Raw genomic sequence first — 14,171 nt, 5'->3', positions numbered from 1 at the left:
CATAGCCATCTCATAGCGTATGCTTCAAATTTAAAGTATTCACTGAGAATCCAGTTATGCTTCTTGATAATTGGTACCTATTTTGATTTTTAAAATACTTCATCTTCTGTGCTGTGTTGCAGGTATTCAGTGCTTTTCAGCTGTTATGGTTACTCCTTTTAGACTACTTTGCTGTACTTGAAGGAGATGTTCATTTATTCATTTTGTAAATATTTCTTAACTCCCTACATGTGGCAGACATTGAAGCCAATGATAGGGACCTGGTGGTCAGACAGGCCAGGCCCTCAGACCCCAGGGCTTTTACATTAGTGACAGCCAAGCTTATGTGTGAAGTCACTTTGGGGACTGCTTTGCTGGCATGTACCATTAGACATTAAGTATATTTTCTCATCGTTGTAACAGCATGTATCATTTTAAGAAATCTTAGCTCTTTAACTATAACCAAGTAATGAGCATATATTAAATCTGATTAAATGGAATAGAAGAGAAATTACAGACATATATTTACCTCCTATTCATAAATAAAGATAATGACCAGAAATATGGCTGTATTTTTATCTAGAAGCTTTCCATAATTCTGAGCACTTTTTTTTTTTTTTTTTGCGTTACGTGGGCCTTTCACTGCTGTGGCCTCTCCCATTGTGGAGCACAGGCTCCGGATGCGCAGGCTCAGCGGCCATGGCTCACGGGCCCAGCCGCTTCGCGGCATGTGGGATCCTCCCGGACCGGGGCACGAACCCGTGTCCCCCGCATTGGCAGGCGGACTCTCAACCACTGCGCCACCAGGGAAGCCCTCTGAGCACTCTTTACTTTAGATTTTTCCATTGCTCCTCATCCTTTTAATTAATCAGTTAAAAACAAAATACTTTTCTGACCTTTGACATGTGATAGATAAAGACTTTTTATTTGAGTTCAAGAAATGAAATTCTCTGTAATGGAAAATATCTGGAGGATTTATTTCTTTGGCTGAAAATTTTGTCAGAAACTTTTCGCTCTACACGTTATGTATTCCCTTCACATATCAAAGTATTATTTTAAATTGGCTTCATTACTTTCTGACTCTATTCTGATGAGTTGTATGTTTGTGTTAAGAAATTTAGGTTTATTAATTTTTCTAATTATTTATATGTTGATGTCTTAGGCCTTTAATTTTATTTTGGATTAAATTTACAAAAATAAAATGCCCATACAGTATAGACTGGAATGGTTCTGGGGCGGGAGGAGGGTGGTCTGTAAGTATTTTTATTTTATTTGAAATGTTTAACTTTCCCATTTGTTATTTCACTTCCTTCTACATATCAAGTAATTTTATTCGAAATATAGTTTTACTTACGATGAAAAGAATTTTAAAAATTTTGATAACAATAAAAGATTGATTTTTTTCACTGAAATTTTTGAGATAATTGTCGACTCACATGCAGCTGTTAGAAATGATCCAGAAAGGTCTGTTGTTTGCATTGCCAAATTTCCCGTGGGGGTTGTATTTTGCAAAGCTGTAGTATGTGCTCACAAGCAGGATATTGACATTGATACAATGCCCTGATCCTTACTCAGATCTCCCTGGTTTTACCTGAACTAACGTGTGTGTAAGGAAATCAGATTTTATTCTTAGAAAACAACTGAAATACTACAATTAGATCTGTGCCCCGGGGGTGGGGGTGGGGGTGGGGGTGAGGGAGCCGTTTAGCCTGTTGTGCCTCAGATTTCTTACGAAGTCAGACGGTTTGACTGGATGATCTCTAGAATCCTTTGGGTCACAACATTCTATAATTTTTGTATGAGAGTATTTTAGAGTTTGAAATTATAACCTTTATCTTTTCTCTCTTTTTTGTGTTTAGGAAGAAAAGGCTTCTCTTTTACATCGTACTCAGGAAGAAAGAAGAAAGAGGGAGGTAAGAACAGCTTTGTAATAGTCCCTGTAGATAAACGTTTTCCATGGCATCTAAATAAGTCTTGGTTTTCCTGTTTTATATATTGGATGCATGTGTGTTATATGTGGCATGACTTAAGTATTCATATGCGTGTTAAACTTCAGCAACATTTCTGGATTTGTGGGGTTATGGTAGGCCATCTATTCTGGGACCGATGCAGGAAAGGTGGACCAAGAGAGCAGTTTCCAGAACAGAGGGAGGAAACAGCTTTCAGTTCACTTACTTGCTTACGATACGGCTTCCAGAAGGTGTAGAAAGTCTGCGTGTATAGTGTTCATGTTTTGTCAAGCAAAAGGAGAAAACTGCCTGTCAAGGCAAGTTATCTTAACTATTTGTGAAGAAGCTGAATGAATGAAAGGAGCTACAGTGACATTTGGCATTTTAGTCTTTATTTTACATTTTATCTTTCGGAGGTAATTTCTTAAAATGGCTTTACTTTGTTGATTAATCAGCAATTGTGGTGTCCTATGGCCTGCTTTTCTAGGTCATTTTTTGTTTTGTTTTTTAATAATTCATCCATTCCTTTAACAAACATAAATTGAGAGCTTGCTATGTTCCAGGTACTTTTCTGCTGCCTGGGTATTAGACAGGGCATGAAACGGTGTGTCTGCTGCTGGGCGGTGGAGCACAGGTGTTCCCCAGGATCCGGAGGTGGGGACTTGGAAGGTCGGCTTTGGATGTAGGGTGTGAGGGAAGGCGTCCCTGAGCTGGTGAGAGCCCAGCGGATTTCCGAAGGATGGAAAAGAAAAGCTGTGGAAAGCTGGAAGAAGGGCATTCTTGGTCAAGGGAACAGCAGACGCACAGACGCTCAGGCAGGGCTTCTTAACCTTCGCATTTCTGACATTGTGGCCAGGTCATTCCTTGTCGTGGGGACTGTCCTGCACACTGCAGGGTGCTTAGCAGCGTCCCTGGCCTCTCCTAGATGCCGGAACACTCCCTGCCCCTGCTGGGACAGCCACGATGTCTCCAGAGATTACCGAACGTTCCCTCGGCGGGGGTTGCCCTCACTTGAAAACCACTGCTCAAACAGGAGAAGTGTGTATTGGTTGGTGTATTTTATCTTTTCTGGAAAATTCTCAATCAGCCACCTCTCCCAGTTGTGCCTCTGCTCCATCCTCGTTCTCCTCCTCCTCTTGGACTCACGTGACAGAGGTGTTCGACCTTTGCATTATGTCCCGTGTGTCTCCTGTACTCTTTTCGGTATATTTATTCTTTTGAATACCTGTGCTTTGGTTTGGCTATTTTCTTTTGTTCTAACTTCTGATTTACAAATTATCTCTTTTAGTGATGTCTGATTGTTAAGTACATCCATTGAGTTCTGAATTTCAGTTTCTATTTGCGTTCTAGAATTTTCTTTGATTCTTTTATTTCCCAGTTCTCTCGTCTTTTCATTTCTTGCACGTAACTGTAGATTTTTAAAGATAATGTTTCCTCTCCAGTGTTTGGAATTCCTCTGGGTTCATTTTTATTGTTTGTCCTCTTGATTTTAAATTCTTGTCTTTGCCTGGTTATTTTGGTTGAATACCGGACATTGTATGTTCCAAACTGAAGCGATATCTTCAGGCTTAGAATATGGCCTCTTCTTTTTGGAGAGCGTTGCATTTGCTTCCGGCAGGCAGTGGGGGAGGGATGAATCCCCTTTAAAACAGGGATGAGCTAATGTGAAGCTGGCCTCCAGGCCTCGTGAGGACTCACTCACCTGTCCTCAGCGCACCTGCCACAGGGATGAGCTAATGTGAAGCTGGCCTCCAGGCCTCGTGAGGACTCACTCACCTGTCCTCAGCGCACCTGCCAGAGAGCGGGAGTGCTCCTGAGACTTCCCCAGCAGACAGCTGAATGAGTAAAAATCAGTGTTTTGAAAATGCATGGGATGTTATATGAGTGTTTAATTAAGTGCTGTTAGAGTCATCATAGTTATGAATAGATTCCCAAACTAGGTTTAAGCTCAAGGATTCCCTTGTTGTAACCATTTGAAGCTCAGAAAGTACACTTTTGTGACCTGATGGTATGTTCTCTAATCCCAAGATTGCGTGAATGTGTATGTGCCTTTCAAGCCTGGTAGGTGGCATTCATAGAAGATGTGAAACATTGTCATGTGATAAGACAGTACAGATGTTCGTGTCACACCTGAGTTTGCTCTCTGACTCATATCTTTTGGCATCACTTAATCTTTATGGAAGTCTCGGTTTCTGTGTCTTTAGAACAGGAGTAATGCTCACCTGTAAGGTTATTGTATGAATGCATGTGAAGTGTCTCTCTTAGGGCTGGTACATAGTAGGCTCTCAAACACTGTTAGCTGCAGTGGTTATAACGATGATGAAGAATATATATTTTTGCTGGGTCACTGAAAGTTTTTTTTTTTTTAACATCTTTATTGGAGTATAATTTCTCTACAATGTTGTGTTAGTTTCTGCTTTATAACAAAGTGAATCAGCCATACATATACATATATCCCCATATCTCCTCCCTCTTGCATCTCCCTCCCACCCTCCCTATCCTGAAAGTTTTAAAGACAGAGTCGAGTTGATAAAAATTGGAGTTTTCTGCTTGGAAACAAAAGTGACCTTTAAAATAGATGCTTCTGTTGTCTGTATTTTTTTTAAATACTTAAAACAAAAACTTTTAAAAAAAGAAGTCTTTCTATGCTGGTAGAATTGTAAAATAATGTAGCTGTTTTGGAAAACAGTCCAGCAGTTCCTCAAATGTTAATTCCATGCCTAGATATACACCCATGAGAAATGAAAACCTATGTCCCTGCAAAAGCTGGTACATGAATGTCCACAGCAGCATTATTCATAATAGCCCAAAGTGGAAAGAGCTCAAATGTCCATCCGTTAATAAGTGGATGAACAAAATGAGACATCCGTATAGTGGAACAGCCATAAAAAGGAGTGACGTACTGATACTTGGTACAGCGTGGATGAACCTTGAAAACATCATGCCAAGTGAAAAAAGTCAGACACAAAAGGCCACATATTGTGATTCCATTGTACATCATGTCCAGAATAGGCAGTTCCATATAGACAGAAAATTGGTTAGTGATTGCCAGCAGTGGGGGGTCGGGGTGGGAGGACAGAGAATGAGGGATGACTGGGTAAAACCCCTGGGTACGGGGGCTTTATTGGGGATGGGTGATGAAAATGTTCCAAAAGTAGACAGTGGTGATGATTGCACAACTTTGAGTATATTAAAAATTGGTGAATGGTACACTTAAAAGAGTGAATTTTGTGGTACGTGAATTATGTAGCTGTTTTTTTTTTTTTGAGTCTGAACTAGTATTTGTCAATTTCACTGATCCTGACCCATTGTTCCCTCCTCCCTGCATTATTCAGGAAGAAAGACGAAGATTGAAAAATGCAATAATTATCCAGTCATTTATTCGAGGCTATAGAGACAGAAAACAGCAAGTAAGTTTGTTTTTAAACTGAGAAGGAATTAGAAGGGTATGAGAGAGCTTATTTTATTTTATTTATTTTTATTTTTTAATAGATTGATTGATTGATTGGCTGCGTTGGGTCTTCCATTGCTGTGCGTGGGCTTTCTCTAGTTGCCGCGAGCGGGGGCTACTCTTTGTTGCGGTGCAAGGGCTTCTCGTTGCGGTGGCTTCTCTTGTTGCGGAGCACAGGCTCTAGGCGCACAGGCTTCAGTAGTTGTGGCACGTGGGCTCAGTAATTGTGGCTTGCAGGCTCTAGAGCGCAGGCTCAGTAGTTGTGGCCCATGGGCTTAGTTGCACCGCGGCATGTGGGATCTTCCCGGACCAGGGTTCGAACCCTTGTCCCCTGTGTTGGCAGGCGGATTCTTAACCACTGCGCCACCAGTGAAGCCCCGAGAGCTTATTTTAAATATGGCCTTGGATTCTTAGAAGTGGAATTCATTTTGTATGTGTTTTTGTGTGTACTTGTTTAATGAAAGTTAATGTGGATAATAGTATTTTCCCCAATAGTTAATTGTATAAGTTTATATAAAGATTTATAGACAGATGAGTCTTTTGGTGATTTTTAAATTATTAAATGCAAACATAGGCCAAACCATGGCTAAAGATCACAGTAGAAGGAGGTGATGGAAGACTCCTGCATAGGGCGTTCATGGCTCTGTCACTACATTCCAGGCTTTTCGGGTTTCATTAACCGTTTACCAATGATAACTTCTCAGTAACGGAATCTTAATTGTCCGTTTCCACTACTCCAGTTTAAACACTGAGTGACCATTTAGACCATACGATCATGTGATCCTGTCTTTATGTCTTGTTTTGTTTTCAGTATTCCATCCAGAGGAGTGCATTTGATCGCCGGGCCGGCTTGTCCCAGTCCGGTGGCGCTTTCTCCATCGCCAGCGGCCCCACCCTCACCCTTTTGGTGAGGCAGCTTCTGTTTTTTTACAAACAGAATGAAGACTCAAAACGCTTGGTGAGTGTTGGCTACATTTTCACTAACCCTTGTTAATGTGTTTTCCAGCTTTTGGTTTAATGGGATCAGAAACCCCTCCAGCGCGTCTCACCCTTGTGACTTCCTCAGCCAGCGGTGATAGGTCATCTTGGTGATAATGTTTTACCTCTTAAAAATCGATACAGATTTTCAGTAGGGTTTTTCATGTTTTTATTAAGGCAAATTTCACACATAAGAAACAGTAGGCTACTCTGTTGTGCTGCCCCCATTACCCAGTCCGCACGGGCAGCACCTTGTTTTGCACAGAACCCTCCACCCTGTGCCTGCATCCCTGGGACGTGCATCCTCAGCGTCATAGCCTGTTTGTTACCTGTAAATACTGAAGTGTAAATCTCGGAACTCTAGGGTCTCTCTCTTGAAACATCTAAAATATAATTGTGTAACTCAAAAAATGTTATAGGTTTTGATGTTATCAGTGATGAGGACCAGTGTGTGTTAACGGAGGAGATACGTGGATGAATCATCTTTATAAAGTGGAACTTGTTACTGTGTCCACTTTCCCAGGAAGTACTGAGATGCATTACGTTAAATATGTATTTATTCTTAGACATCCTTATTTACCTGGATTAAAAATTTCTAATTAAAACATGGGTATACAGTGAAAAGTAAGTCTTCCATGCTCCAACCGTACGTACTAGAAGGATCCTTGTGTGGACTGTAAGTACAGAAGACATAGGAATACTTTATCGCTTATCTGGTGTTTGGCTTTAACACCCATCGTTGCTTCCTGTATTGAGCTGGGCTGGACCATGGGAAGAACTTTCCATAAATCTTTAGAGGCAGTAAAGATGGCTTTCCTTAAATGCAGGCTCTTTTTGAAATTAATTAATTAATTAATTAATTTTATTTATTTTGGCTACATTGGGTCTTCGTTGCTGGGCACAGGCTTTCTCTAGTTGCGGCGAGCAGGGGCTACTCTTCGTTGTGGTGCATGGGCTTCTCTTGTTGCGGAGCACGGGCTCTAGGCGCACGGGCTTCAGTAGTTGTGGCACTTGGGCTCAGGAGTTGTGGCGTGCGGGCTCTAGAGCGCGGGCTCAGTAGTCGTGGCACACGGGCTTAGTTGCTCCGCAGCATGTGGGATCTTCCCGGACCAGGGCTCGAGCCCGTGTCCCCTAAAGGCAGGCTCTTTCTAGGCTTTCTATCTGAAGCCTGTGGGAAGAAGAATGAGAAACGTACAGCAGCAGGTCATCTGGCTCTTTCTGGAGCAGTCTGTTCCTTCCTCATGTACTCTGACCTTGCAGATTGAAGGTCAGACGTGGAGCACAGCCACGTGGCGGTCAGAAGGGCCGTCAGTCCTCTGTCTCTCCAGAGCACCCTTCCTTTTGGAGAACTGCTTCTGCCCCACTCTGAGGTCTGGTCAGTGGTTCCTGCATGCTTTCTGGACGTGGCGCAGCCGCCCAGTCCTACAGGCCCTGTGTAGGATTAGAATTAACCAGGTCCTCAAACCTGGTTTATATGAGAAAAGCAAACTGGATTGTTTATTTAGTTTGCACAGAAAAATGCAAGAACAATAAATCAGTCATATGTGGAGGGAAAGTCTCCTGCCCATCTTCAAGGACCCTAATTCCTACTTTAAGGGCAGGCGTGATGCCACTTTTGATAGTTTTTCTAAGGTGCTCTGTGCAAAAGTGTGCGTATATGGCTCTCCCTTCCTCACCCACCCCCTTGATTTATTTTTTATTATAATGACTGTAAATATGGTCGCTAAAATAGTGTACCGTGATTGTATTTTCTTTTGTGTACAGTTTTCTTGAGTTACTCTAGAGTGAATTGTTGTGTCATTTCTGTTTAATTATCTTTGAGTCTCTTTATGATAAAGTCTTCTTCCACCTCCTGACAGTAAAATAATTCTCAGTACAGTTTTCCGTGACTAGAGGGTCAGGTCACTGGTGCTCTTTCCCCGCTGAGCTGTTCCTTCTGCGTCCCGGGAACTTGCTGCACAGTTTGGAGTGGTTGCTCTCCACGCCTGCCATGTTCCTGGGAAAACCTCCGCTTTGCTTTGCTTCCGTTTCAGTTCCTCTTTCCTGATTCCATATCTTTTTGCTTTCTTGGTTTACTCCCTTGTTTTATTGATATATAGCCTCAGTTAACTTCCTGAGAAAGGATGGATAAGATGGAAAGTTTTTGAAACTGTACTTATCTGAATTTAGTAAACAACAACAAAAAGTTAGGCAAAGCAGATGTTTAATGTACTTAGAACTTTTGGGATGATATTGGTGCATTTGTCAAGAATGTAAAAAGCAGTATCAAAATCCAGTCCACTACAAGGATATATTGTACAGCACAGGGAATATAGCCAATATTTTATAACAACTATAAATGGAGGGTAACCTTTAAAAATTGTGAATCACTGTGTTGTACACCTGAAGCATATAATGTTGTACATCAACTATACCTCAATTAAAAAAAAATACCAGTCCAGAAAGTGTTCAAATAAAGTGCTTTGAGGTTTTTTTTTATGTCGTTGGAACGTAATTACTTGATTAATGTATTTACAGCCTTATTCCTGTACTTCCTACAGTTGGCCTTCAGATTTTTATAATGTTCAGTTACTGTACATCCTAGTTTTATTTGTTAATGGGTATTCAGTACAAATTCTAGAATGAACTGCGTGTCACATAGTGCAGAAAACATTTGTATGATGTTGGTTCCTGAGAAAATATGAACAAGTAGCTCCAAATACCTCAAGAAGAAAGATTGTGTGTAGGTAAATCAGCATTCGGATTGGGTCTCAGAGTTATTTCCACCCGAGTTAGGACACACTCGAATTTATCATGCAAAACACATGTGTTAGTACTTTAATTGTTTGATAACATTTTATATCAAATAAGTGTTACTCTCAGAGGAGAAACTGTAAAAATGACAGGTAAAGAAAAGGGTCTGTGGCACATTTAAGAAGCTGTCTTAATTTTAACGCTTCTAAATGGGTCTCATGAAATGAACAAATAGCAACAAAAATATCGTAGAGGAAGTATAAGAGATGCCTGTTTGGTATTGTGCTTTCAAAATCACTTCCGGTAGCTGTATCCACACTAGAGAGGCCTCCTGGATGGGAGCTCGACAGAAATCTAACTCAGCATTTGCCCACCGCGATGGCCCATCACCGTGTCCGGGACAGCGGGGGTTCTGGTCATCCAGACGCGTCTCTGACCTTTTTTCCCTCCAGCCGTGTGGACGTATAATTGACAAATAAAATTGTAAGATACTTCAGGTGCGCACTGCGATGGTTTGTATAAACATTGTGATAGGATTCCTCCTGTCTAGTTAAGTGACACATCTCTCGCCTCACATGCTACGCACCTGGCCTTTTATCGGGAATAGTGGGACTGAATGATTGCCTTTTCTACCGAAATTTCATGGAGTTAGGGAAGGAGAGTATCCACAGGAGAGGTGCTGGAAACTCAGAGGAGAAAGGTAAAAAGAAGGAACTGTTATCCTTCGTAACTTATGATTGAGATTGTGATTCTCATATGTTTTTATTGTGGTTTGCTGAGTTTTGCAAATGAACTTTCTGCTTCACACTTACATGAGTTTTAAGTACTTTTAGTGATAAATGTAGTAATTTAACTCCGTGCCAATGTGCTTTCTTAAGGTGGAAGGTTCAGGACGTGTGTGCTACTACCTAAAACCTGACTTAGAAGATTTACTTCTTCTTAGCATGTTTTGATTATTTTGATTAAGTATTTACCAATTAAGGAAATTTTGGTATGTTTGTAATTAGTAAATAATCAGCTTTTTATGGACTGAGTTATAATTGTATGTTTTGCTGTTTCTTTCAGATATGGATGTATCAGAACCTAATTAAATATAGCTCTTTGTTTGTCCAGCAGTTGGATGGATCTGAGAGACTTACGTGCTTATTTCAAATAAAGAGGTTGATGAGCCTCTGTTGCAGGTAAACCCATCGTTGTCAGCAACTTGTGCAACGTGGTGGTCACTTTGTCTAGAGGAATATACCCTTTGGTCTTCAGTGTCTGTGACAGTGGTTTTCCCTTTTTCTCCTTTTTGAGACTAGAATGTTCTGTGTATTACAGTTTTCACTCCTGTGATTCTTCTCCCTGTAGAAATTAAAATGTAGGTATAAATACCTTCCAGATGATGTTTTCTTTCAGGTAGGCTCTGGAATTATCTTGTGGGGTATCAGGGGTCCTGGTTGCTAGCGAGTGGATGGGTCACCTGGAAGGACTCCTGCTGTGAGGAGGCGGGCTCCCATTCTCCTAGGGTCGCTACCCTGGGGACAGGCTCTTTAGAGCAGGCCTTTCATCAGGCTCTTGTGATTTATGTGTGGACTTGAAATAAGTCACTTCCATGACTTTGCTGGATTCAGTTTACAAAGCACATTTAGGTGATGTGAGCAGTAGTACCTGAATGAGAAAACAAATTAACATCTTCACTGTTTTTCTCAAAATTGCTGATATCTGCACAGCAGCAAACTTTCAAATGATTCTGACCCTTCAATATAATTTCAGCTAATTTTCTGGAAGTTGCATGTAGTAAGGTTTATTTAGGATTGCTATCAGAGCTAGGCCTTGTTAACTGACTTCCAGAATCCTGAGCTGGACTAAAGGTAGAGAAGAACCTTTATGAAGAGAGAGAGTCTGGAAGATCACCAATCCCAAGAAATCTTATTTTTTTCAAACCCCTTTTATTTCTTGGAAAAACTTTTACTTTGAAAAACACATTGTACGCATTGATTCGCTGGAGCGGGAGTCAGCAAACGTTTTCTGTAAACACCCAGATGGCATGAAGTGTGGCCTCTCTTACGCATACTGTGTTTTTTCTCACAAGCTTTTAAAGGTGTCAGGAGCACCCTTCACCTGAGAGCCACGCAGCCTGTGGCTGGTTCCGCGCACGGGTTGTAGTTTGTGGACACTTGCTGTCCTTTCGAAGGTATTCATTTAGCAAGTAATTTTAATAGATGATAAATCCAAATGTAATTTCTCCTTGTTTTCCCCAACTTTTTGTTTTGGAAAATTTCTAACACCAGTAAAGTTGAAAGAATACCATATATCCTCCCCCTAGATTCAAGAGTTACCATTTTGCCACATTTGCTTTCTCTCTCTCTCCACACGTACAGTGTGTTGTTTTTCTAAAGCATGTAAAAGTAAGTTGCAGACATCATGACGCTTCACCTGATTCACTGTGCTTCTCCTAAGAAAGCACACTCTCTGATAACCGTAATGCTATGTTCACATCTAAGAAAATGAATAGTAATTCTCTTAATATCATGTGGTATACACACTCCATATTCACATTTCCCCAGTTATCTCAAAAGTATCTTCTCTGTTTTGATGATCCTAGGCTCCATTTGTTTCACTTATTCCTTTGTCTCCTCTCTTTCCTTTAAATTGGCTGTCAGTTCTAGAGGAGAGTCTTTCAGCCACACCGTCTTCATGTTTGGGGCTGAACCATTCTGTGTTGTGCACGTGGTCCTGTGTGTTGTAGGGGTTTAGCAGGATCCTTGCCCTGCACCCGCTTGATCACACAGGTCTCCAGACACTGCCGAGTGTTGCCCCCATGAGAACCACTGACATCGGGCTGTACTTGATTCAGTTTAAGCGTGTTCAACAAGAATGCTTCATAGCAGATAATTGTGAGAGTCCTAGTGCCTCACATGAGACACAGCCCATTCTCAGTGAGGCTGAGTGAAAGTAAAAACTCCTCTCTCTATTGTGCAGGTGCATTTCTTCCGTGTCATTAGAGTACCACCTTTCACCCAGTGGTTTGTTTTTGCGTTTGATGATCTACGCCTGAATCAGTTGTTATATCCATGGTTTATAAAATGCTGATTTTTCTAATTCTGTTGTTTCTTCAGTGTTTGTTAGTTGGCTTTATTTCTGAAGAAGACCCTGCCTGCTTTTCTCTTTAGTCTCAGTCAGGCCTCGTGTATCTTTAAATGCTGGGTAGAGGGAGCCCTTATCAGAGCCCCATTAGTGTTCTGAAGCGTCTTTGCTTTCTGGGAGCACACTGTGTTGGGCCCTATTCAACACCTCCCCTGAAAGCCCCGGGTTGGGGCTGTTTTCTCTAAGGAAGCTGGTTCCTTTAGAGGAGGAATGAAGTTTTAACAAAGTAAAATTAGAATAGAAATCTGTTAGAAACCTTATTTCACGTGTGTGAAGTTAATAAACCAGTGAATGGTCTTCCCTGCTGCGTGCAGGGCATTGAACTTCAGGTGCTTTGGCAGGTTGCCAGAGGAGGGGACGTGTGCTTTCTTCCACTCTTTTGCTCTCCATGGGAATTTAAGATAACTTTTTCAGAGCTAGAAAAGTAGTTTTATGTGAAAGAGATGATGTACCTCATTGTGTATAAAATACGTGAATGAACAGATAACACGGAAGTCGATGGCACCTGAGTTGAGGATGAGTGGAACTCGGGTCAGTACAATAATGAAGTAGAGGTCAGGAGGCTGGGTTCTAGTGCTGCCTCTGTGTCCTGCTAGCTTAGGGCATGACGCAAGTTACTGGATCTCGTTTTCAGCTTCATTCTAAAGTGAGGAATATTGGATGAGACTGGTCCTTCCAGGCCCAGTATTTCAGTGCTCTGCTGGGTGGTTGGACTGATGGGTACACCTCTGCTTAAAAGCAAATGGTCTCCTGGTCACCTCCATCCTTCAGAGCCATCTTTTTGCCTTTCCTTGGGCACTGGAAGCACCATTGAGGGCTCAGGGCTCTAACGGTGCAGAGGTCATTGTTGGCATCTAGTACAGCTCTCAGAGTACACACTTTCTGTCATTTTTATTTAGTGCTAACACTGTTTGTAAACAGCTGCTTATCAACTTCAGTAAATTTATTTTGAAAATAAAGATAATTTTTTTTAAAAGTAATGAATACTGACATTACTTACATTTTTTCTTATGTGAGCATCCATTAGGAACAAAATTGGGATTGGCTAATCAGTTAATAACTTCGTTGATTAAAAAAGTTTATGGGCTTCCTCCTAAGTGCTTGGCCCAGTGCTCAGCACTGCATGTGACTGTGACAGGCAGAGAAGGGACCTGCTCTCCTGGAGACTGTCTTCTGGGAGACTGAGAATAAGCAAGAATAAGTAACATAGGAACATCTTTATGTGACAGAAATAAACGGTAAATAATGAGGAGGATAAAAGGAGCAAAGGGGGATTGAAATTTGGGGGTGTAGTTTGACTTTGGAGAGTCTGGCGGGAAGGGTGGCCCTGAGCGGGGAGGATGGACAGCTGTGCAGGGACCAGAGTCTCCCCAGGCTCTGGTGGGGAGGCAGAGGGAGGACCCTCCGGGCACATCCCAGGATCTGGAAGGGACTTGCTTTGTTTTATTTATTTATTTTTGGCTGCATTGGATCTTCTTTGCTGTGCACGTGGGCTTTCTCTAGTTGCGGCGAGCGGGGGTGGGGGGTACTCTTTGTTGTGGTGTGCGGGCTTCTCATTGCGGTGGCTTCTCTCATTGTGGAGCATAGGCTCTAGGTGCGCGGGCTTCAGTTGTTGTGGCTCGCGGGCTCTAGAGCGCAGGCGCAGCAGTTGTGACACACGGGCTTAGTTGCTCCGTGGCATGTGGGATCTTCCCGGACCAGGGCTCGAACCTGTGTTCCCTGCATTGGCAGACGGATTCTTAACCCCTGCACCACCAGGGAAGCCCTGGAAGGTACTTTCTTTAGGACTTGGGCTTTCATGCTGAGAGAGGAGAGAAGCCAAAGGAGAGTTCTGAACCAAGGGTGACATGACTGTAATTTTCTTTCTTCCCTGACTCTTATAATGTTTTTATTATGAAATTTTCAAACATAAAAGAGTAGAAAAGTGGCACAGTTAAGTGGTCATCTGCCTG

At 41.9% G+C, this 14,171-nt stretch overlaps 1 protein-coding gene across 5 annotated transcripts in view; it reads left to right on the top strand.

Moving 5' to 3' along the window:
* Nucleotides 1-14,171, top strand: part of UBE3C (ubiquitin protein ligase E3C) — a 122,294-nt gene that overhangs the window by 22,303 nt on the left and 85,820 nt on the right. For 3 of the 5 annotated variants that reach the window (XM_060156267.1, XM_060156266.1, XM_060156268.1), the window contains 4 exons: nt 1,839-1,892; nt 5,264-5,338; nt 6,191-6,337; nt 10,156-10,271. In XM_060156267.1, the coding sequence (XP_060012250.1) occupies nt 1,839-1,892; nt 5,264-5,338; nt 6,191-6,337; nt 10,156-10,271 (392 nt within the window). The remainder of the gene's footprint in view (nt 1-1,838; nt 1,893-5,263; nt 5,339-6,190; nt 6,338-10,155; nt 10,272-14,171) is intronic. The other 2 variants (XM_060156269.1, XM_060156270.1) reach the window with 2 other exon arrangements.

The sequence above is a fragment of the Lagenorhynchus albirostris genome, chromosome 8, assembly GCF_949774975.1.
Source record: "Lagenorhynchus albirostris chromosome 8, mLagAlb1.1, whole genome shotgun sequence".
In the NCBI taxonomy this organism is placed as follows: Eukaryota; Metazoa; Chordata; class Mammalia; order Artiodactyla; family Delphinidae; genus Lagenorhynchus; species Lagenorhynchus albirostris.
The sequence above is the reverse complement of the archived record's forward strand: the minus strand, read 5'-3'. Positions and strand labels throughout refer to the sequence as shown.